The sequence below is a fragment of the Fusarium proliferatum genome (assembly GCF_900067095.1).
Source record: "Fusarium proliferatum ET1 genome assembly, contig: FPRO_scaffold013, whole genome shotgun sequence".
NCBI classification, from domain to species: Eukaryota; Fungi; Ascomycota; class Sordariomycetes; order Hypocreales; family Nectriaceae; genus Fusarium; species Fusarium proliferatum.
In genome coordinates this window covers 298921-321740 of record NW_022194802.1, presented here as the reverse complement: position 1 = coordinate 321740, position 22820 = coordinate 298921, and the positions used below count along the sequence as shown (strand labels likewise).

The 22820-nt window shown below is 47.8% G+C and overlaps 8 protein-coding genes across 8 annotated transcripts; 3 read left to right on the top strand and 5 right to left on the bottom strand.

Moving 5' to 3' along the window:
* Positions 1-597: 597 nt before the first annotated feature.
* Positions 598-2447, bottom strand: FPRO_12733 (uncharacterized protein; the record flags this gene model as incomplete). The annotated part of the gene is made up of 5 exons (XM_031223282.1): positions 598-786; positions 837-1234; positions 1286-1623; positions 1678-2156; positions 2232-2447. 5 exons carry the CDS (start codon positions 2445-2447, stop codon positions 598-600), a joined length of 1620 nt encoding a protein of 539 aa, XP_031088656.1.
* A 3048-nt stretch (positions 2448-5495) lies between these two features.
* Positions 5496-6164, bottom strand: FPRO_12732 (uncharacterized protein; the record flags this gene model as incomplete). Its single annotated transcript, XM_031223280.1, has 2 exons — positions 5496-5939; positions 6030-6164. 2 exons carry the CDS (start codon positions 6162-6164, stop codon positions 5496-5498), a joined length of 579 nt encoding a protein of 192 aa, XP_031088655.1.
* Positions 6165-6353: 189 nt separating this feature from the next.
* On the top strand, positions 6354-7490 carry FPRO_12731 (uncharacterized protein; the record flags this gene model as incomplete). The annotated part of the gene is made up of 1 exon (XM_031223279.1): positions 6354-7490. One exon carries the CDS (start codon positions 6354-6356, stop codon positions 7488-7490), a length of 1137 nt encoding a protein of 378 aa, XP_031088654.1.
* A 198-nt stretch (positions 7491-7688) lies between these two features.
* Positions 7689-9323, bottom strand: FPRO_12730 (uncharacterized protein; the record flags this gene model as incomplete). Its single annotated transcript, XM_031223278.1, has 3 exons — positions 7689-8014; positions 8064-8800; positions 8860-9323. The coding sequence occupies 3 exons, from the start codon at positions 9321-9323 to the stop codon at positions 7689-7691; spliced, it is 1527 nt and encodes a 508-aa protein (XP_031088653.1).
* A 659-nt stretch (positions 9324-9982) lies between these two features.
* Positions 9983-14265, bottom strand: FPRO_12729 (uncharacterized protein; the record flags this gene model as incomplete). The annotated part of the gene is made up of 7 exons (XM_031223277.1): positions 9983-12035; positions 12088-12375; positions 12425-12536; positions 12585-13178; positions 13244-13681; positions 13737-13953; positions 14005-14265. The coding sequence occupies 7 exons, from the start codon at positions 14263-14265 to the stop codon at positions 9983-9985; spliced, it is 3963 nt and encodes a 1320-aa protein (XP_031088652.1).
* A 400-nt stretch (positions 14266-14665) lies between these two features.
* FPRO_12728 (uncharacterized protein) lies at positions 14666-17903 on the top strand (the record flags this gene model as incomplete). The annotated part of the gene is made up of 11 exons (XM_031223276.1): positions 14666-14890; positions 14939-15570; positions 15631-15726; positions 15789-15985; positions 16042-16075; positions 16125-16303; positions 16363-17230; positions 17281-17466; positions 17514-17664; positions 17713-17802; positions 17856-17903. 11 exons carry the CDS (start codon positions 14666-14668, stop codon positions 17901-17903), a joined length of 2706 nt encoding a protein of 901 aa, XP_031088651.1.
* A 149-nt stretch (positions 17904-18052) lies between these two features.
* On the bottom strand, positions 18053-18700 carry FPRO_12727 (uncharacterized protein; the record flags this gene model as incomplete). The annotated part of the gene is made up of 1 exon (XM_031223275.1): positions 18053-18700. The coding sequence occupies one exon, from the start codon at positions 18698-18700 to the stop codon at positions 18053-18055; it is 648 nt and encodes a 215-aa protein (XP_031088650.1).
* A 1758-nt stretch (positions 18701-20458) lies between these two features.
* FPRO_12726 (uncharacterized protein) lies at positions 20459-22393 on the top strand (the record flags this gene model as incomplete). Its single annotated transcript, XM_031223274.1, has 1 exon — positions 20459-22393. The coding sequence occupies one exon, from the start codon at positions 20459-20461 to the stop codon at positions 22391-22393; it is 1935 nt and encodes a 644-aa protein (XP_031088649.1).
* Between the last annotated feature and the right edge of the window lie 427 nt (positions 22394-22820).

Genomic DNA, 22820 nt, shown 5'->3' with positions numbered 1-22820 from the left:
CTATGAAAGTGATGACTAAGGTTATTCTCACGATTTCAGTTTGCTACAGCAGCGAATATGTTTTTACTCACTTCTTTACTGTTGAGTATTGCCTGTCAGTACACTGAGTGCAGGTCGTAAGTAAAGGTCAGGTCCACTGGCTTAGGACTCTGATGTTTTTCGGGGGTACATATTCCGATGAGTGAGAAGTGGGTTCAGAAACAGATCCGATTCAGTTGCCACTAGTTCAACGGCCCATCTTACGCCGCAATTACATCCTGGCTCGTTGGTAAATGCGACCGCGTCAAGGCCAATATGCAGTGAGACGCGACGTGCAGATCACGTATCGTACCGCATGGTTGGTTCAACATTTATAATACAGCATACACAGATAGCGCGAACATATTATGATAATCATGATTAAATGTTCCTAGAACGTCTGTAGGTAACAAGACAACTCAAATCGTCTTACTGGCGTATGACTACATAGGTCGACGTGTGATTTACAAAACCACCTTAGATAATCCAGCCGCTTAAATAAACAGAGCAACACGAAGTATCCAGCTTGATCTTCCCCCATGAGAAATCATGCTGTTTTCCTCTTGAGAGTAGCAACATCTACTCGTCGTCGTGGACGTCGATGACGGTCTTCTTCCACTTGCGGGCCTGGACCTTGCGCTTGAAGAGAATGTCGATCTCTCGGTAAGATCGGTTCTTCATCTCAGGAAGCCAGATGTATGCCATGACCAAGCAGACGAAACCGGTACCAGCCCAGACATAACCGCACTTGCCACCGAGGTTGGCGCCCTGTACACTGTCAGTAGCTGGTTTGCATATTCTGAAAATGGTGAACTTACAGTGGGGTTAAGCATCCAAGAGGAGAGGAAGATACAGGGGATGTTGACGAGGTAGTAGCAGCCACGGCCGACACCAGTGGTGAGAGGTCGAAGACGAATAGCGGAGGTTTCTCCGATGATGACCCAAGAGGCCGGAGCGGGTCCGAGGGTGAAGAGGACGGAGACAATGAGACCGAGGGCAGCCTGGGTGTTGGAGTTGACGGTGGACTTGACATCACCGACAGTGGCGGCGATACCAAGAGCGACCAGGAGGACAGTGTTTCCAAGAGAGCCCCAGAGGTAGATGGATCGACGACCGAAGTAGCTGGTGAGAATCCAAGAAAGCATGACGAAGACGGTCTGGAGGGCGGAGGTGATGAGACCCATAGCGAAAGCGGTCTTGTTAGGCATACCGGCCTCTGTAAACAAGTCAGTACAGTTCATCAAATCTCATACGAGGATTCACTTACGCTCGAAGAAGTAGACAGCCTGGTTAGCGATCAGGTTACCAGTAAGGTTCTGAGCGGCGTAAACGCAGCAAACGATGGCAGTACGGTAAGCATCAGTGCCCTGGAACAGCTCAATGAAGCTGGGCTCTTTGACGGTCTTCTCGAGATCAATGGTACGCCTCATCATGGCAATAGCCTCCTGAGCGTTGTCGACGTGGGTAGAACGTCCGAGACGTCTAACGGCCTTGGCAGCCTCTTCAAGACGACCCTTTCGGACAAGCCACCAGGGAGACTCGGGGGAGAGGAAGATGAGGATGGCAAGGGGAGTGGGGAACATCCACTGAAGAGCGATAGGCACACTGAGATTTTATTAGCGAATTTAGAGATCGACGATGAGAATCGAGGGAACATACCGGAAAGCAGCCTGCTCGTGAAGATCATTGTAGCGATAAGCCACAGCACCGACGATAATCGCACCAATGGCCCAGAACATCTGAAGCATCTGCGTAGCAGGAGCTCGAAGCTGGAGAGGCACGATCTCGGAACAGTAGGCGGGAGAATTGGCGATGAAAATACCCCAGGGAATACCCTCAAGGAGCTGAGCGACGAGCATGACGGGCAGAGAGTCGGCAAAGTAGAAGATGAAGATGAAGGCGTTGAGGAGCATGAGACCCAGGATGGTAGCCCATCGGTATCCGATACGGCTGGTGATGGGACCGGCGATGGTGACACCGATGATGGCGCCAATGGGGCCACCGACCTGGAGAGCAGACTGCCACTTTGTCTCGATAACATATTTGCCCTTGGTGTCACTCCAGATACCGTATCTGTCGGCGAAAGCGGGGAGGGCGATGAAGTTACCGATGAGGAAAACACAGTAAGCCTCCATGATCTACAACCACTCAGATTAGCCACAATTCACCGGTGAGGGGTAACACAGAAACAGAGAATTTTGGGGGCGGCGTACAATTGTGCAAGACATGTTGAAGGCCCAGAGAGAGGCAGCGGGATACGCTCTAACGGCCTCGAGAACAGTCATGTTGTGCTCCGCGTTCTCGGCGTCGATGGCGCCCTGCATGTCAGCGGCCATCTCCTTCTTTGCCTCGACATCGTAGGCATGGTCGATGTGGGCGCCGTCGCCCTTGACCTCTGAGATGCCCTTGTTATCGTCGTTGGTGCTCATGTTGACGTGTTACTGGATATCAACAATGATTGAGGAGAACGTGAGAGTCAAAGAAAAAGAGAAAAATGCAACGGTGCCGAGCGTTGACACTTTATAAGAAAATTGAAACGTCGCGTTGGGAACATGCCGATCGTATGGATCCCTGTCCTTAACCTAGCAAAGTAAGGATGGAGTAGCCATCAAAAAGTACCTCTGAGCTAAGAGTAACCGGCAAAAAAGAGGGTTTTGGGCGATGATACGTAGCGTGCATTCGTGCTGGGGTATGGGGAGGGGATTTAGGCATCTGGGGTAAGGTTCCCTCGGGCATTAGACGCACGAATGGCGAGGGAGATTGGAGACCAAGGGCGGCCTATGAGCGACGAGTTCCCCGCGAGAAACCCCGCAGAACATCCCCGGATCAAGACACCACTACGGCGCGACTCCGGCGGGAGTGAGCTTCGGGGTCATGCCAGGTTTGGGAACGAGGTTGCATGCATCGGTCTTAATTTCCCCGTTTTACTCCAAACATCTCCACGCTTGACTCACGAGCCTCGTGGTATTTACTCCCGAGCCGAGGTGAGCTTGAAGCCAAACATACCGAACCGGGAGTCTATTTACCGAATACCCAGACTAACTAAGAATCAAGAACGAAAAAAGGAAGAAATAACAGAAGAAAAAGAAGGTTGCTCTGTCTGGGGAAAGGCGGGTCATGATTCTCCAGTGTATACGGTTATTCCTCAAGACCACTGGAGAAGCTGGGGAACAATCAACATGCGAGCGAATCATCAAAGACCCGGCTAAACGCACCACAAAAAAGCCAAATCAATTGAAATTGGAGGGCTGCCAGCTTCACATCCCTGCCCCTCTCCATCTCCGTCCCCTGCGAACCTCACGTGGGCCAATACGAAAAGTCCAGAACCATAACCTGTAACAGTTGCTGTTCACAGGCGCGCCAATTGATGACTGACGCGCTGATGCTAGCGTGGAATTAATGCACCTATCGGGTCACACTCCCGGCGCTGTGCCAAGAGCGGCATTCCTTGCCGTTGATCCTTCGAGAAGCAATTGGGGGATGGAATAAAACATGAGACTTCCATCATATATGACAGAAATTCTCAGACAAGCCTGGGCATATCTCAAGAGATAATGGCCCAAGTATTTCTGACACCTTTGCTTAGTGTCCGCGGTTTTGTTGTGCCCTGGGGGTAATCAGGCAAATGCAGGGTAGGCCTCGTTACATTTTATTTCCAGACAACACTTGCTGATTTGCGCGTGTAGCTTTTCTTTAAAGTATTTAGAGTTAATAATGCGGTTTAATTCCTATAGGAGCGTTAAGTGACAGTTCCAACGGCCCGGTTAAAGTATCCTGGCTTATGTTACTAGCTGAGATGCAAGAATAAAGGCTGAAACCTGCTGGTGATGGGATGCTTGGGATGGGTTGCCCCGGACTTGCATCCGTCAAATTCGGATTCCACGTGGTTTGTGTTGCATCAGTTGAGGTCTGTCATCTGGAGTCGTATCTGGGGTCTAGGTTAGGTTGCGTTCGAGATGGACTTGATGCAATGAGACATGGCAGGAATGTTGCCGATTGACGTGGTGATCAACGAGAGGGAGCTGAATCTAAAAAACCCGTCGGATATATCTGGGAATGATCCTCTGCATTGTGACACAACATATAGACTAACGGGGCAAATTAGAATTCTGTATGGTAGGCATCGTTATCTAATCGCATTTGCTCGTCATAGATCCACACCGCGATCTACACAAGACACCAAACAAACGGGCCACCTCAGAGCGGATTTAAGGCACAGGGTAGGCTGCCTCAAGCGATATGCTCGATTGATGTATGCATACCAAGACGCGCCACTACTGGTTCGCGTCCCAAGGCCACATGCAATGGAGAACCTCCACTTCCAAGACAAGGAGGGACGAATGATCGCCTCGTTCTGAATGTAACCTGGAAGATAATTAATCATTGCTTAATGATCTGCACCCGTGATGATAAGTCGCTTATTCCTTTTCTGGGATGTCCAGCCACTTCGTACGAATTCCAGTCGTGAAGTTAGTCTTGGACGCCAAGTGCCGCCTCTACCAGTGCATTGGGCCTTACTCCTGATTGGGGCGTCATTATTGACAAGTCTTGTGGCAAAGACAAGGCGGCTAGTCCCATAATGAAGAAGGCATGCTTCGTGCGCGCTTCTTTACCAAGAGGTTGAGTGACATAAAACGATAAGCTCTAAGATCTGCAGCTATAAATGAGACAGCGTGTGATAAAAGCTCTCTTAAACGAAGATCTTCGGCGTGCTAACTTAGTTAGATACAAGCCCAGCGCTGAGACATGGTTTTCGTAAGAAACAGTCGTCCCACAGCGTTGAGTGCCGACTGTAGTATTACACATTAGTACCACTGGAACAAGCGACATTTCAACTCGTTGCCGTTGGCCTTGATTTCGAGGCAGGAAACTGTTCTGACACGCAAGTTGGGAATGTTAAAGGTGGGCTTCGCTCGAATTATGGTATTACCACCCTGACCTGCACAAGCGGCTGCATGCCTGCGAGTAGTATGGCAGGATGTTTTGATGAGTAAGTGATTGGTTACCGGCGGCTGAATGCTGACGCTTTGAAAAGTCGATCTTAATTGGCTCGCATAAGATTACATCCCCAGACATTCGCTTGAACTAACAGGGGCAAAACGAACCTCAACGGCTGACGATGTGTAGTTCTCCAATTCTCTGTAGGGGAGGCCTAGACTCTCGTCCGATATTGTGCCCAACGCTGATATCCAATCTGCTTTCAGACAAAGCTGTGCGTGCAATTGAAAGCTGTTGAGAGGAGAAGAGTTGGCGTTTTGTTGCTCTTATCGCATATAATCACGGTGAACTTTCCGCTGAAATGATTCTTTATCTGGTCCAGCTATGCGCCGACTCCTCACCTGGTAATATGATTTAGGAGATAAATTCAGCGATCCAGCATGTGCATGTCGCTGAATGTGCTTTTTAGCTCATCAATGGATGGAGTAATGGAAATGCCTGACTTGGGAAGTAAATTGACAATAACTTTAGCTAAGATACTAAGCCAACCCGATGTAATCACCTATCAGGTCCGACACAGAGTGATAGAAACTAGTCTGGGGAATTAAATCAGGAAAAAGCTTCGAGACGTGAGGTTTCAGGATATTGCGCAGATGTTCTTTGGACTGAGCACTGCGTGCAAAAGGCTCTAGCTTTTGGATCAACAGCCAATTCGCCGCAATTTCAGCCACCAGAGTTGGCTTCTTCTCATCCTCGGTATCTGCGAATCTGGCAGGGCGTTGCTCGACCTTTTCAGGGACACGGCTGACATAGGTACAGCGATGCAAGACTCGCCAGGCCTTGGTTCTAGCATTGCCCTCCTCCTTATTCACTTTCTCACGGAGTATCCGCAGCGTCTTAGCGTCATTGTCGAGTGACTTTTCCAGCCACACTGGATCGACGACCTTCTGGAAGAACGTGTCGGTCGCCTCCACACTAGGCTCCTACCAGAAGCTCATCCATCTATAGGCGTCGGCAGCACCAGGTCTCTTGACATTAATACCTGTATCTGGATCCTTATGTCTTATATATACCTGTGGAGGGAACTGGACCTCTAGCTCGAAGCCCTTGTCCGTAGTCTTCTCCTTGGTCATGTTGAAGTTGAAGTGGGCACTATACATGGCATCAACATCGAGAGTAACAAGCGCGTTTCCGAACGCGAGCTCCATGTCGAGAGAATAGCCGGCAGGTATTCTAGTGTTTGAATTGATGGCGCCCTCAGACTGAACCATATCAAGTGTAGATTTGGTTTGCTTGTATTCCCCACTTTCTGCCGTCCAGACATATGTGTTGCAGATGTTTCTGTGTGTTCTTTGAGGAAGTTTCAACCCTGACTTCGATCATAAATTCTCGCAGCCATGTCTTTTCCGCCAAAGAAGAACCCCTTCAAGAGTAGGCCTACACGCGGCAACCGCCCTGAAAATGACTTCAGTGGCGAGGAAAGCGAGAGCGAGGACCGCCCATCAATTGACGAGGGCGAAAGGAATACCATACCTAATGGAAGTAAATGGAAGGGTGGTAAACGTAATGGTGTTATCAACAATGACGTAAGTCCTGGTTCGGCTGGACCGAATAAACACGAAACTGAAGGCAACTCCAACGGGAACGAAGAGGTCGAAGAAGACGATAAAGACGACAAACCAAATGCAAACGATGGAAAAGGGAAAAATATCGTGAAGCAGAAGCCGAAGACAGGCAACAACAATGAGATCTCGAAAGATGGTAATGGGACCAAGGGCCTTGGCAAGGACAAGAGTAAAGACACAGATTCCGCGACGGTTTCTGATAGCCCGGAGGAGATCACTGTACAGGGATTCGATCGTGCTCAGATCAAACTATCTCCAGCACAGCGCCAATTGCTTAAGGCCTTGCGTAAGAGCAACGATACGGCCAAGAACGAGGAAGATTCTGCCAGCGAGCCAAGTAACGCGTTCAAACAGGGTGTTAAAACCGCCATGGAAGACGTCATCTATGAAGTCGAGAACCACATTCAAAAGACAAGGGGTAAAAACGGCGGGGAGCGAACCGCTATATGCATCAAAGATCCAGAAACAGCAAACAAATTTACCAAGGCTCTTGAGACTGTCGTCATTAACCAAGAAGTGAACAAAGCTCTCCAGGAAACGGCCTCTCAAGGAATCGACGGAACGTCTGGGGTTAGGGTCCTTGTCGCTCTTGGCGACCTTGCTCTTGTTGGTGTAGGCAGCTTCATCGCCATTGTCTCTCAAGGCGCGGATTCCACCACAATCGCATCATCCATCTCTTCGCAGGTTGTCAGAGACGCAAAGTTGGTGGTTGGTATAGGCAATAAGACGTTTGAGGAGGGTGCCTTGCAAAGTGATGATGTCAAAGAGTTGATGAAGCTTATGGGTACAAATGAGGCCGCGGTCGGAGAAAGCGGAACAATGACTCAAGGATCGCTGAGAACGTATGAGGAGTTCAAGTCGATGGTAGCATTTTTAAACGCTGAGAAACAGGACTCACAGACAACTTAGCCATAGAATAGGATGGCCAGGACTTGGTTATTGGAATATAGTTACATCTTGTTTAACTCGATGGAATTTGGCAATAAAGAGACATCGCAAGTAACTAGTACTATCCAAAAGAAACCATAAGGTAGCATAACGTAATTTAGGAAATAAACAGAGTATGGAATCATTTTACGTTTGGTTTTATCAGTGAGGCGCGTATGCCTAACAGTAGGCAAAATAACATCCGCGACACCGATAAAACCTGCTCTCCTCCTCCCACGTCGAGAATACCCCCGTTACCCCTTCCTGTGTCATTTCCGACCTCAAATTTAGGCGAATAGGACAGTTGACGGGCGCGTCAATGTACGTGAAGGCCAAGAATATGCCCAAAGGGTCCCTCGACATTGGACTCTTGAAGGACTCGGTGCGACTGCTCTCGCGCGTTGTTTCGAACGGAGAGACCGGATAGGTGAGGTCGCCGGATCGGATTGTCCACTCATCTGACTCATGCGCGATCCAAGAGACAGTGAGGTTGTAGATCTCGGTGTCTTGTTAAGACCGTGTTAGTGTATGCGTAGTTGGAGGCTAGTTACTTACCAGCCCACGTCTCCATATTCACTATGAATCCATTCCTGTCGATCTTTGAAGCGGACATGCTAATGCGGATGTTACATCCCTTTAAAGTGTCGAATCCTGTAATGAAGACGATTACTTCGGGTATGGTCCTGAACGGCTTAGTGAAGCTCCGGTGGGTTGAACGCGATATTCCACCAGACAGGTACTTCCACTCGGTGTGACCGGTCTGCACTCTCTGGTCCTCTTCTTCGAACGAAAGGATAGAGTATGAGGCATCAAAAAGATTGGTGTCAGCCCAAGTTCCCACTTCCCATGTGTATTCTTTCTTCTTTTTAATGTCGGTAATCTTCGACTGGAGGCGGAAGTTGCCATTAGTGCCCATATCCAGTCGACAGAGGCCTGCCACTATATTGTTCGTCTTTGATGTTAATGCTTTATGCACTCCATTGGCATTCAGTCCCTCCTTGAAGCCGTTGAGGTTTCTGATACTATAGCGGTCGCACATGGGCTTCGGCAGCAAGGGATAGAGCGATTGCAGAAGGCTGCGTGCCTCTACATCAATGACACGACCACCATGGAGTGAATCTGCGCCGCTGCTTCTCAGGGCAGATGGGAGGTCGTGGTGCATGATTGAGTCGCTGTCCTGCAGCTTCTGGCAACCTGTTGCGGACTGAATCATAGTAGCGTAGTAAGCGCCGCAAAGCTTTTCAAGTTCGGGCTTGTTGTACGATAGAGCCTGCTTCACTTGAGCATGAGGTCTACGTATACATGAGCTTTGTGAACAGAATACTATATTCGGAACAAGGATTGGACTTACAATCCCAGCGCATGGCCAAAGAGATGCGCAGCCAGTCTCTTGATGTATGCATGAGAGTAGACCACTCTATTGTCTTTCCAGCCCCCAAAGTTGAAGTTCATTGTTGGCTTAGATTGATCATACAGACGAGCGCGAGCGCCAACGCAGCTCCAATTGGGCACATCATTTTGGAACGAAATGCGGATTTTCGCGGCACTGCCAGCAGGGAGCCATTCCACGGTAAGCCCATTACCCAGACCTCTTAGCCACTCCTCAACGACAGATTTCATAATGTCTAATACCCAGCTGGGGACCGCACCGCTCGACATCGTCGCGATGCTAATTTGGAAACCGCCAGGCCATGGCACGATGGAGTCAATGCTGTCGCCATAACCTCCGAAACTGGTTTTAGGGTCTTGGGGGTTGCCGGGTGCACAGAACATCACTGGCGCTTTATGAGAAATGGGCGCTGAAGTGGTAGCCATGGTGGACTTGAGGGGATATTGGCGATGGTTTTCCCCGAGAGTCCCTTTTTCTCTTGTTTTTGAGGAATTGAGAAGATACGACTTGCGAGCAGGATCAGGTGGGCGGGGATAATGTGTGCTTCTACGTACCTGTTGCCGAAACTCAGCTGGCAGCGATGATGGCGTTCAATAAACAGGCCTGGAACAGCCGTCTGCATGGTTGCTCTTAATCATGCGTGCGCCCATTCCTAGATAGGGTTAAGGTAGAGTGCGAACACGATACGCCTCGCACTGTAGTCAATCAAGTGATGATTGATGTCTGTACCTATTACGCCTATAATAGGATGAGAGTGACTGGCCGTGGTACTCAACCTAACTCAGAGCAAGACAGAAATATTTAGTGCTCAACCGCGCATAGCTAGGTTTCTGACTCGCTGCGTGTTTACACGACCACTGAGGTGAAATTAGCACGTGAGTTGTCGAATGGCCATTGCAGCTTACACGTTGGTACCATCTTACTGACTCTAGGACCCAGTGACTTTACTTCCATCCTGACTTGACGGGCATGATACCGCCGATCTAGCAAATAATAAAAAGTCATTGATTCGAACTAAGTTCTTTCTGCTGATTTAAGCTCTCAGCCACAAGTCTTAACTGCAAACAACACATCTGGATACAAATCAGGCATGGCCAAATCCAAGTGCATCCATGATATTGAGTGCTTCTCGTAACATTTCCTTCTCTGCAAAGTCTCGTACCTTTCTCTGATCGGCATCGCTCGACTTGGCTTGATATTCCACCAGGACTTGTTCCACTTCGGAACATGTAAGTAAGAACCTGAAGGCTGTGGATATATTCTTTTCAATGTAAGAGAAAGGTTTCTCTAATTGTTTCAATGCGTAATGGAGTGGTGTAAGTCCTTCCTCTGATTTGTCTGGTGTCCATGCAAGTTTCGGGTCTGCTTTGAAAAGACGGGCGAGAATCTCTTCCTTGGCAACGAAAAAACGGTCGATATATGTTGAGAATGCGGTCTGTCCTCTGTTGTTTCGACTAGAAAGATCAACAGTCTTGTTTTCCAGTAACATGCAAATCGAGTCAGCAGATGATGCCACATGTAACAGACTTTCCCCGTTGTTGTCCCTGATGTTGACGTCTCTGGTATTGTCTAGAATAGCTCGCAGAACAGCTTGCGGCGCACCCCAACGCAATGCTGTATGTGCAGGTAGACTGCCATTGCCATCCGTAAGATTGAGAAATTCACCATGGTTGTGTTGAAGAAGGCGCTGAACCATGGACATACAGCTACTGCAACCCCCTTTGCACATCCATTCTATGCAGTAATGTAATGGTGTCTCCCCATCCTTAAAACTAAGTTGGAGATACTCATTATCCCCGATATCCATTAGAAATGCGGCAAAAGAGTAGACTTTCCCCTGAAACGTTTTCCGCAAGAAGCCACGTTCTTGATGAAAGATCATGTCTCCCCAGATCTTGTACTTCAGACAATCGGACTGTGCAACGTATACCCCATTCTCGGCATAAAACTCTGGCTTAACATATCGGAACCAGGTATGTATTAGAGTGGCATCCGGTGGGTGAGAGTCTTTTCGGATTGTTCTCATGTCGATGTGGGATAAGACTTCATCCAAAACCAGCTCGATCAGGTTTTCGTGGTCTTTTGGCTGTTTCATAGTCAGAAGAATGTTTAATATGACTGAGCGATTCGCGTGTAATGCCCAGGCAATACTTTTCGCAAACTTCATATCGTCTATGCCATTACCACTATTCAGGAAGAATTCCAAAATATCCCCACGCTCTCGATATATTGCCGCAATGACTGGCGTCCTGGTTTCCCTGCTCCTAGATCCTTTGAGGAAGGGGTCAACTCCGTTATCGACGAGGTACTTGCAAATATTACCATGTCCCACGTCGACCGCTGCACACAGCGGCGAGTCAAGCTTTGGGCGAAAGCTCTTGAGATTAGCTCCCTGACGATGAAATCTTTTAACTTCGTCAAGATCACCGGCTTTACAAGCTTCGTAAAGGTTCCATTCTCCAGTCTCAAGGTCAGCAGGGAAAACGGCTTTTTTCCTGGACTCGCTTTGGTGAAATGCCTCATTATGACTTTCTAGTCGCTGTGAGGAAGCATAGCCAACCGTATGCGCAAAGCAATCAGTATGTGGGCACCTAAATGGCCTCTCATGTACTGCCAAGTGTTCTTTGAGTGCAGGTTCAGTAGGACATCCCGTGGCAAACTTTGAGCATTGAATCTTGTGACACTTGTGTCTGATTGGCCCCTCAATTGCATTGAGAATGGCGGTCTCAGACTTCTCTCTTTGCAGGCCTATCAAGGTTCGCACAACGAGCACGTTATCTTGAATGGACAAGTCCAAAGACCCAAGACCTTGAGTTGTCTTGGGATCACCAGTGTGTTCAGTCTGGATTGGAACCTCCTTGCAATTGGCTTTAGCCAAGGCAAGTGCTGCTGCTTTGACATCCTCCAGTTTGCCACGTGATTCTCTCGAAACCTCCGAAGCCTCTGCCTTCTGTGTGTGGACAGCATAATTAGCAGCAGCATAGTCGAGAAACCCAAAGTATCCCGAATTGATGTCAGCACTGATGTCTCGGCTCTTGCCTGTGGTAAAAGGCCTAGAGGATAGGTAGCGACAACAAAATAGTGCCATGTCGATGTGCTCCTGCAACAAGTTGACTGTACCATTGCGAATAAGATATCTATGACTGCGTCAGCTTGCGTGAATGAGTTGAGGGTGATGTGTAGTCTTACCCGGTTGCCGTTTCGTGAACCATGGTGACAACCTGCTCAGATTCATAGGTGGGAAACATGTCGCAATTTGTTACGTCAACGAGAGAGCTGCAGATGCTCTTACAGCTATCTCGGCGTAGGCATTTTGCGTTGCAAATTTCTTTATCTGCATCGATACAGAATCTGGACTGTATTTCTCGCCATCGAAGGGGTCTGGTCGCACAAACGATCCAGCCCAAAATCTTTTTCACAGTCTTGTGGCGTGAAGACCCCTGCTTCTTCATTATGCGCTGAGCAATGCGATCATAACTGACTACGTTAGTGACTTTCCTCCTTGTCCTATCTTTCCTCTACTCACGCTCGAAACAAGTCTTCAGGGAAAGTTTCCTCTTCCAATTCGTCTTCAAACTCTTGTAACGAGTCCATTCCCGCGAGGTGGTCGAGTACAACTCTCGCATACAGAAACATGCCTAGGATAATCAATAGTTATTCTCAGTAATCATTGGTTTCATATCTACCTTGAGACGCGCTTGATATCTTAGAAACCAAGGCTTCCTCTTTCTGTTCTGTTAATGGGAACCTAGCACATATTTCTGCGACTTTCCTTTTCGTGAAATGCTTGATGTCGTGCTGGTGAGCATCTACCATGTCGAGTCGAATCTTAGAGTCATACAATAACAGCTGATCGAGTCGTCCGTCCCTCTGACCGCAAATCAGTATCCTGAGATCGCAACCGCACGTTTTCGCTGCCGGCAATAGCCCATTTAGACACCAAGCGATAGAAACCTCAGGCTCGCTGTCTACTGCCTCGTCTAGCCCATCAATAACGAGTGTTGCTGTTGGGCGAGACGTAAAGCAGTCGCTTGCGAGTTTCTTCAGGTCGGTTAGTTCAGTGGATTCCACGGAGGAGAGCTTCTCATAGACGAATCTCATTATGGTTTCGTCTGCATTGACGAGCTGCATGATGAGATGTTGCAGCATAGAACGAGCCGTTCTCCGATCCGCTACATCGTGCTTGAAAAAGAAATAAGCTAAGAAGCTTCGTCCAGAGGACTCGGAAGATTGTTTCTGTTTTTGATAACGAATAATTGTCTTTGCTAAGGTGGATTTCCCTAAACAGCGGACCGTGGATTAGCTGATAGATAAGTCCCTAATCGGAAAAGTGTCGATGACTTACCAGAACCAGGGGAGCCATTGAGGAACAAGACCTTATTCTCTGCAGACTTCCCTCCTTCCCACTGTTTAAAAGTTGGATCAGAAAATATCCAAAGGCCAGAAGTTTCATGGACAGGATCCCGCGATTCGAACTGAGGATCAGTTCGAGATTTTGAAACGTACAGTCGACTCTCCAAGTAGGTCTTCATTTCTTGAGCTTGCAGCGTCTTGCTCTGCAACTGCTCAGAAGCTAGAGTGGATCTTATGTTTTCAAGACTGGCCTGCAGGTTACTGAACTGGCCCTTAGCGTACTGGTCGGAGTCTTGAACTTCCTTCAAGATAGCATGGGATTGCAGTTTGTCGTCTGATAATAGAGTCTGTTTACGTCTGAGACTTTCGAGAATAGGCTTGACTTCGCGCCGAAAGCTTCCCCATGCCCATCTATACATTCTCCTCCATTCTGGACCAAAAGTCAATGGTGTGTATGAGAGATGCAGAGGGGCGGGTATACCAACCTGGAAAAGAAAAGACGTTAAGAACACATCGATGAAATCGAAGGATATCGGAGAAATAATCCTCCAATACCAACTTCAAGTGATCTCTACTCTGAATGAGGTTGTGGAAGAAGGCAAGATTACCTAGCGCTTCTGCGATTTCTTCGTAAGCGTCAATTAGCTGCCTGATAGCCTCTGTCCAAGTGGTGGCAACCATAAGCGCCAGCTTGATCGGTCCCTAGAGTACATCATTAATACCAAAATGGTGGCAATCAACAGCTTGCCTTACCCAAACAAAAGCCACAAAGTCACTCGCATTGAGGAATATTGAGACAAGCTTCTCAACATGCTCCATAGCGTGGAGAAATCTCTGGACTCGGGACAGTTTGCAAAGGTCATTTCTGCGCCCCAGTATATTCTGAGTCGCCTGGATCGTGGCTTTCAGAGTCTCCTGATTGACTCCGGCCATTTGCTTGATCTGATCATCAGAAAGCTCTCGTCGAAAGAGATCTAGAGACCTTTCGAAGCTGGTCTGTGAGTTTGTAGCCATTTTACTCTGTAGATGGTCGTTTGATGGTTGTTGATAGAGGTAGGATGAAGCGAAGGAACCGTATTTGGGGACTAGGCCTGGTATCAACAAACGATATGCACGTCGCCTCATTTTCAACCCAAGGCAGACCGACTTTTGTTTCGTGGCTGAAGACTTCAGCCAACAAGAATGAAGAATCAACTGTTGGGGTTGACAAGCGGGGCAGTGCTGTGATTTTTGGCGCGTATCTCAGCACAGCCTGATTGAAGAGACTGCCTGACGCCTCAAAACAACTGCTAAGGCTTTTCAGCTTGACCGCTACGGCGCTAACCAAGCAGAACGGCCATCTCACAAGACTGTCCCAAACCTCCCCCAAAATTAGGGAGGAACAGAAAAGAAACCTGAACATACCTATTCCGATATGACGCGAGCTCTCAAGAGACGAAGAGATTCCAAAAATGATATCGAAAACGGTATCTCGTACAGGGATGCTCAAAGACAGGCTGTCTGCTTCGACGGAGGAAATTCTCCCCATTCTTTTGACTTTGGCATGGATTTGGACTCGCCGAGTGATACAAATGACATTGGAGATGGAATATCCGTTACAGAAGAGGAGTTCGAAGAAAAATGGATATGTTACGGAGCGGTAAGGCGACTAGTGATCTGGACCTTCAAGCGCTGACACTGGACATAGATCTGCGGAGCCCAGGTTCTGCTGAATCCTCACACTCAGATGCCAAATGAGACGCAGCCGTGGGCCAGATATTGTTTATTCAAGATCGAACCTGACGGAAGAACTCACTACTTGGTTGATGACAGGGAGACTAGCCCGAAGAAGAGATCAGTTCTTGATTGTGATACAGCCGCGATTCTGACGCTCGTAGCTGGAAGATCCGGAGACATATCCTTCGCAGCAGTCTTTGGAGTCGATGTATTTCGTGGCAAGCGGAAGAGATCTGGAAAGGGCATACCTATTGACATCTCAGTCAACATCTATGGTCCTAGAAACTCGATCGGTGATGTTGATGAGGCTTTGTCCGAGATTGGCACTTATCGTACTTATCTTCAGCATCCTGTATTCCTGGAACCTGGTATCCCATACATTAACCCTCAATTCTTTTACCCAACTTCTCAGAAAACCGACCTCAGACATTTGGTTGGCTCAAGCGCTCGGGAAAGCCACACTAAATCCAAGATTTCTCAAGAAGTTGAAGATGTCATGGAATCCTTGGACGTTTTATCAGAGGAGATTACGGTGCCCAGTGGTGGTGGCCAAGATCTACATCCGATTCTGGATCGGTTCCTTCTTAACACAAGACTGAAAGAGTATGCCTTCAATCAGAAAGCTTAACAATACTATGAGATGCTAATCCTGAGCACCAATAGGCATCAGCTGAAAGGCGTTGAGTTCATTCTTGGCCGCGAGAGCGAGCAAGTAGCCACGCAAATGCACAGACACATGCTCTTATCGATCCACCATAGGTATGCTGTGTTGACATCTATGCGAATACATTTGAGAGACTGACTCTGTGCTTTCTATATAGCTTGCTATCTCACTCAGACAAACCAGGTCGTGGCGGAATACTTGCAGACGTGATGGGCCTTGGCAAGACACTGACCATGCTGAGTGCGATTCTTTGCTCGAAACAACTAGTCCAGTCTTTCTCCAAGGACATTACGAGCAACAGTGACAGGAACCATGCACCACTGAGCATCACTCTTGTTGTTTTGCCATCTCGACGTAAGTTTCGGCCTCAAATCTACTCTACATATGGAAGATATACTGACAACATCAAGAGGTGCTTGATGTTTGGCAGAATGAAATCGATAGGTAAATATTCTAGATCACATAGCACCACCATCAGACTAACCACATGCAGGCGATTTCAACCTCACACATTCAAAACTATTACTTTCCACGGAGATGCGCGACCCAAAAAGCGAGAACTTCTTCTCGGTCATGACATCGTCCTCACGACGTATCACACCCTAGAAAAAGACAATCGGGGAAAAGGGATTCTAAACTCCATCAATTGGTCGAGAGTTGTACTCGATGAAGGTAAGTCCTTAGATACATGACGAAATGACTGAAGTTCCTCTGACAAATATGTCAAATAGCCCATCAAATACGAAACTCTTCAATCAAGCTACATAAAGCCGCAGCTGCTCTTGAAAGCGATACTCGATGGTGTCTTACTGGAACACCCATTCAGAATAGCTTCGATGACCTCAGATCGCTGTTGAAGTTCCTGCGGTTTGAGCCCTTCTGCCAAAGCAACCTGTTTGAACAACACATAGTCAAGCCTTTCAGACAGGAACAACAGGATCCACCAAACGGGCTCGACGAGGCTCGAAACCTGAAAATCATGCTTAAAGTGTGTTGCTTGCGGAGAACACAAGCGAAGCTAGACCTTCCATCCAGCAGCATACAAAAGGTCGACGTAAAGCCAACTGAGACTGAGAAGTCAATGTTTACAAGTATTCTCGACCAATGCAAAGAAGATTTTGACAAGATGGCCGGCAAAGAAGGGAACTCCAAGAAGTCTAATGTATTGTTTTCAGCAATCATGAAACTCAGGAGGGTTTGCAACCACGGAGCTATCCCTATCGGTGCTTGCGGCTCAAAGCGCACGAATCAGTTGGCTGTGCCCAAAACAAAACGGAAAGCCTCCAGATCGCCGAGTGCAGAGCCCGCCTGCGAGTTTTGTGATGAAAGAACTGGGAATATGGATCTTCTTGGCGGTCTTGATAGCTGCCCCATTTGCGGTCGGCTGGAGTCTGAGATGAATGACGAAGCCTCCTCCCTGGCGCCCTCACCTCGGCCGACGTCGTCTCCGACACCATTTATGATGGATATTGATACACCAGAACCTTCTACCGGGGAGTATCACAGACAATTCGGCCATGAGTTGAAACATAAATCTTCAAAGATGTTAGCAGTCGTGGATAATATCAAGAAATCATGCCTGGACGCGGGATCTAAGAGGTAAGCTTCCAGGAATCCCATCTTGTACAGTATCATTGATGCTCAGGCAGTGTTGTTTTCTCGAGTTGGAGAGATACTCTCGATATCCTGGCAGCAATATTGGGAGAAGAAGGGATTGCTTTTGTTCAGGTTGACGGACGTAACCCGCTGCTAGGCCGAACAGAGCTACTTACCAAGTTCTGCCAGGACCCAATGATTCGAGTTCTTCTTATATCCATCAACACTGGAGCAGTGGGGTATGTATGCATCTCATTTCCAGGTGTTTATTACTGACCCCAGTTAGTCTCACTCTGACGGAAGCAAACATGGTACATATCGTTGAACCGCAGTGGAACCCAGCCATCGAAGAACAGGCGATTGCAAGAGTCGTCAGGATGGGCCAGAAAAGGCCAGTCACAATCTTCAAGTACATAACGGCGGGTTCCATTGAGAACGTAATTTTTCCCAATTTCACCCTGATGATGCAGACTAACTTCCTATAGACTGTTGCAAAGTTGCAAGAGAAGAAGACGCAGATCATCAAATTATCGATGCAAGACAAGGACGGCGCTGAATCTGATGCGAACTTGGATGTAAGTTTCTACACCTTTCCACTCTTCCCAGAACACAACCTGACCTCAAGCAGAGTTTTAAGTTTGCCATTGATCCTAACGAGTGGGGGGTTGTATCATAAACATGTCTTGTCCAATTAAGCACCCCATAGAGATTTTGAAATATGCATCTCGTCCTCCTTCGTGTCACTACTTAGCTAGTATCTCTCGTCTCACATTAAGAATCAACGTCCGTTTTTTCAGATCAGTTAGTGCCCAGCTGTATGAAACCCTAAGCTTGTTCCAGAGTCCCCATCGCAAGCATGAATTGCCCCGAGTAATACAGAATCCAAACAGCATAGTCCATCCAGACTTGGTGTGAAGATGATTCAGGTACAAGAAATCTTCCTGATGCCAAAATTGTATCAGATACCGTAAACATAACAGCTCCCAGCGCGACCTTATAGTTTCTGATCGTCAAGGCCGAAAATATCATGCCCAGAATTGCACAGGTGTAGAGAAGAATTGGTAAGCGAAGCTCGCTGTTGACCCTCGGAATCAATAGCGTCAACATCGTAGGTCCAAGTAAGAGAGCTGATATGACGATGGCGACGCGTGATTGTTCTTCAAGAACCAGCCTCTTTGCACCGGTCTCAAAGAAAAGCGCGATGTAGAAAAGATGCGATGTTAGGAAGCTTCCAAGGCCTGCTAGAAATGCTGGTTCAGAGTTCCAAGCAAGGAAAGCATCGCCCAACGATCCGAAGCTCAACGCAGCTAGAAGATACGTCGGTCCATCGACGATCTTGACGAGGACCGCGAGTAGAGACACTGCGAGGGTTTTGGTCATCATGCGCGAGTAACTCGGACTCGCACGAGCTTTAACGCCATAGAGGATAGCTGCAGTGAGGGAACTGGCGACAAGATAATTTTCTGGCAGCATCGTGTGTAGTTGGTGTGAGAATGGGTAGTCGAGGCGTGCTTTCAAATGCGAAGTCGTGAATTTATGGTCATAACTGGAGTTGACCTCGGTACTCACTAGACTCACACGTGACAACCCATTAGACGACCTGCCTGTCTAGGCTACTTCTGTCACTCTGATGTTCTTTTCTAGGTAAATACAGCATTTTAGAGGTACTTATGTGAGGTCCGAAGTGGCCTCAAATTATTTTCAGGCGTGGATATGGGGTTTGTTGTCTGGCTGGATTTCTTTTATTTAGAGAGAGGCCGTATAATAAAGCTAAGAAACAAGCTAGGGTGAGATAAAGTTATATGTTTCCTGCTGTGAATTTCTCTTCAAATTATTCTTGCCGCTATTAGATTAATATGTTCATAGACCACTGAATCATAAGCCAGCCCTGAGTGTCGCAGGATCATATCGTTGAAGTGTAGTCAGACTGTCACTGCTGACTTTGGCAGTCAGTGATGAGATTCATTAATTCCGTTCAAATCAGCGTCCCTTATAGGACATTGTCAAATTGAATTACAAAGGGCACACAAGTATAAATTCATTATGCCCTTCCCAGGAAACTTCTCCAAAACCCAATACAAAACAGCAGCCTTACTATCACACTCTTCTCCATACAAAAAATGAGCGACACAAAACGATGGATCCATGTTTTCTTGCACAAGAAAGATCACGCTTCAAATGCGGAAGCGAACTTGTTGAAACTTAGAGAGGTCAGCGACTGGTGTTGGTATTATGAACTCCATGAAGGTGGATGCGTCCTTCAAATGAAGGCCCGAATTCCCAATGCTATCGACGACTCACTTGTCGACGCTGCGAAGCTGCTGAGGAAGCTTGGAGCTTCAGGGGACTGGATATTATCTCACCACGTGGTGGCGTCGAACGCCTTTTATTCTTCTGAAATAGATAACAGGAAGACGTTGGCTTGCTAAACAAGGTTATTGCGGTAAATCCATTTCCTCTTTATTACCTAAAATCAAGGTCCCGAGTTTTCATTCCTCCTCAGCCTAGCGAGGCATCTTGCTAGGCAGAGCGGGGTACTACCAGCAGAGTTAGCAAATAGTAATAAATTGCATCTTGAGAAATTAGACCAGGAAATTCAGGAGACCAAAACATAAAAACAGGCTGGGTCCTGCTCTATACGTCATATTACTTGGTACAGCCCCGAAATGTGGCTGTGCGTTGCCATCTAGCAATAAGTGTAACAAGGCACAAACACAGGCAGAAATGCACTGTCTCAGCTGAAAACCAGCCCGTTTCTGATTGTCCAATCACATCGGCCTCTCGCGCTCATAGCAGTTGTTCTCCTCTCTTCTTCAGAGACTGAGCTTTCGATTAATGATATTACACATTGACTCTGGACCACCTTGAGAGCATGGTCGCGTAGCGGCAAACGGGAAAGCCATGTTTCTGTATAGAGGTCAGTCTTTGAGAGGGGTCGGAGGCGTTTTCCGACCCCAGCCTCGATCAATGCACCAGCCGCATCATCGTCCATCCCATCAATGGCATTCGACCCAGACTGGTCGAAAACAGAATAGCACACGTCGCCTAATATCGACGGCTGGGAGAACACTATGGATACTTGTTGGCGTTTTGGCTTGGGGCCAGGTTTGCATCTCGTATGTATACGAGCCTCTCAGAGACAATGGTGCTTTCACAAACCTTGCCCAATCGACCATCTTCCGAACCATACCAGCAAAGCTAGCGCGACCGGCTGAAAGAGTGCAAAATAAGATGTACCAACCGATCACTGGCGATAGAGAAATACGGCTCCTTATCTTGGAGCCGGGCGCACGCGAGGACGTATTAGAATGTGAGCTGGTCAACGCTGAACTATCCTGGAGGACCAGGTTCGAGGCTCTATCGTACGCTTGGGGAGACGATACTACTAAACACGAGCTCAAATGTTCTGGACACAATATTGGTGTAATGGCTAACCTTCATGACGCCCTGTTGGACTTGCGACTTCCAACGCAGAGGCGTGTTCTATGGATTGACGCCCTCTGTATCAATCAGGCCGATAACGACGAAAAGTCTAAACAAATCAGACTTATGCACGAGATCTACTCCCAGGCTCAAGAAGTTCTCATCTATCTGGGAAGATCAGATGTCTCGGTGCATGGTGCGATTGAATCAATGCGTTGGCTCGACTGGAAGTTGATGCCTCTCTACGTTCGGCAATTCCTACTCAGTTCAAACATTGGCATGGCAAGCTTTTTTGTCGAGAGGTGGGTGAGAATGAAGCCTATCAACCATCAAGACTTTAGTTGGGACCCGATCATCAATTTGCTGCGCCGTCCATGGTTTCAACGAACATGGGTCATCCAAGAGGCTGTCATACCGAAGCATGCAAAGGTTATTTGTGGAGATCAGTCCATCGCCTGGGCGAAGGTTCTCCGAATTGTGGACGCAATCAGGTACTATCAATCCTCAGTAAAGAGAGTGCCTGGGTACCATTTGATCTACGAAACAATATCCAGTGTAGACTTGATGCGATCGGCTCGAGACAATCGACATCCCAGGATTTATATATTAGGTCAGCGGTGGTACCGCCCTCTCTTGACTGAGCGCCCAATGGAGGGACAGGAAGATTCTAAGCTTCTTGGCCTTGTCTTGATGAGCCGCAAATACAAGTGTACACAGCCTCACGACAAGATCTTCGGTATGCTCGGCGTTACGGCAGAGGACACGAGTAGCAAGCTCTTAGAACCAAATTACGAAATCTCGGAATTCGACGCTTACCGAAATTTTGTACTCTGGGAGATACGCCATAACAAAAGCTTGCGTGTCCTTGGAACGAGCTCACAAAAGAGCAGTCGACAGCGCACATCCCCATCGTGGGTTCCAGACTTCAATAGACTTGATTCTATTACGGGATTAACCGGGTCCCCCTTCAGTGGTTCCTACGTTGATGCCAGTGCAGGAATGCCAATGGAGGTGCGAGAATCAAATGATAGCACCACTCTGCATATCAGGGGGAGCATAGTCGACACGATCCACACTGTTGGCAAGAAATCGTTCACAGACAGATCCACCAGACTCAGTAAACGACAAAGAAGTGACGAGCAACTCTCGGTCTATGACCAGCTCCAGGTGAACAGAGGTATGATCGAAGAGGCGAGAGATATTTGGCTAGAAGCCACGAAAGGGCTAGCGCGAGGCCTTGGACCTGGCCCTGGAGATCGTATTTTTGATACCAACGTGATTGATGGTAGACCATTACCTGATAGGTCCATCTCTCCAGGTTGGGAGCCATTTTTACGAGTTCTCTTCGGCGACGCCTCAGTTGGGAGCAAGTCTTCCATGTTCATCAAAGAGATCACGACGTCTTTTCTTCGCCTGACCCTTGCGGAAGACCAGTTACCGGAGGAGTATACCAAAAGCGAGGAGGTATTTGCAATCAAAGCGCTTGGATACTTTGCAGCAATAGCGCGGTCGCGACGGTTTGCACGAACAGACATGGGGTCAGCTGGCTATGTGCCCATGAGGGCAAGGAGAGGAGACCTGGTAGTGGTTCTGTATGGGTCTAAAGTACCGTTCGTGGTTAGGGAGAAGGGCGATGGTAGATATTGCTTGGTAGGGGAGTGCTATATGGACGGGATCATGCGTGGTGAGGGAATTAGGTTTGCAAAATACGAGAATAGAGATATAGAATTGACATTAGTATAATAGAGATGCAATGCCGCTATCGGCCCTTCAGCTGAGCAGGCTTTTATCTCGCTTCACCTTGTTCTACTTTATGAACCTGGACTAATAGCTATATCTCTCCATAACATACCAAATCAGTACCCATAAACATACAAAATTGAGTCTACGGCTGCGCTATACGCAACAGTCTCGTATTAATGGCATGATGATTCACCCTCGAGTCTAGACTTTGAGCGATGAATGTGTCTTGCAAGGCCCTCCATGGTTTATCGGCCACTAAGATAGCGCCCATAATTTCCACCATTTATCAGACACCAGTGACACCCGATTGCCTTTGATCGGTTATCACAAAGGATCTCACATCAAGATCTCGATTGTGCCAGCAAAAACAAAACGCCAATCTCTAATCCTTGTGGCCGACGCCTTTGGCGAGACAAGTTCACAAGCA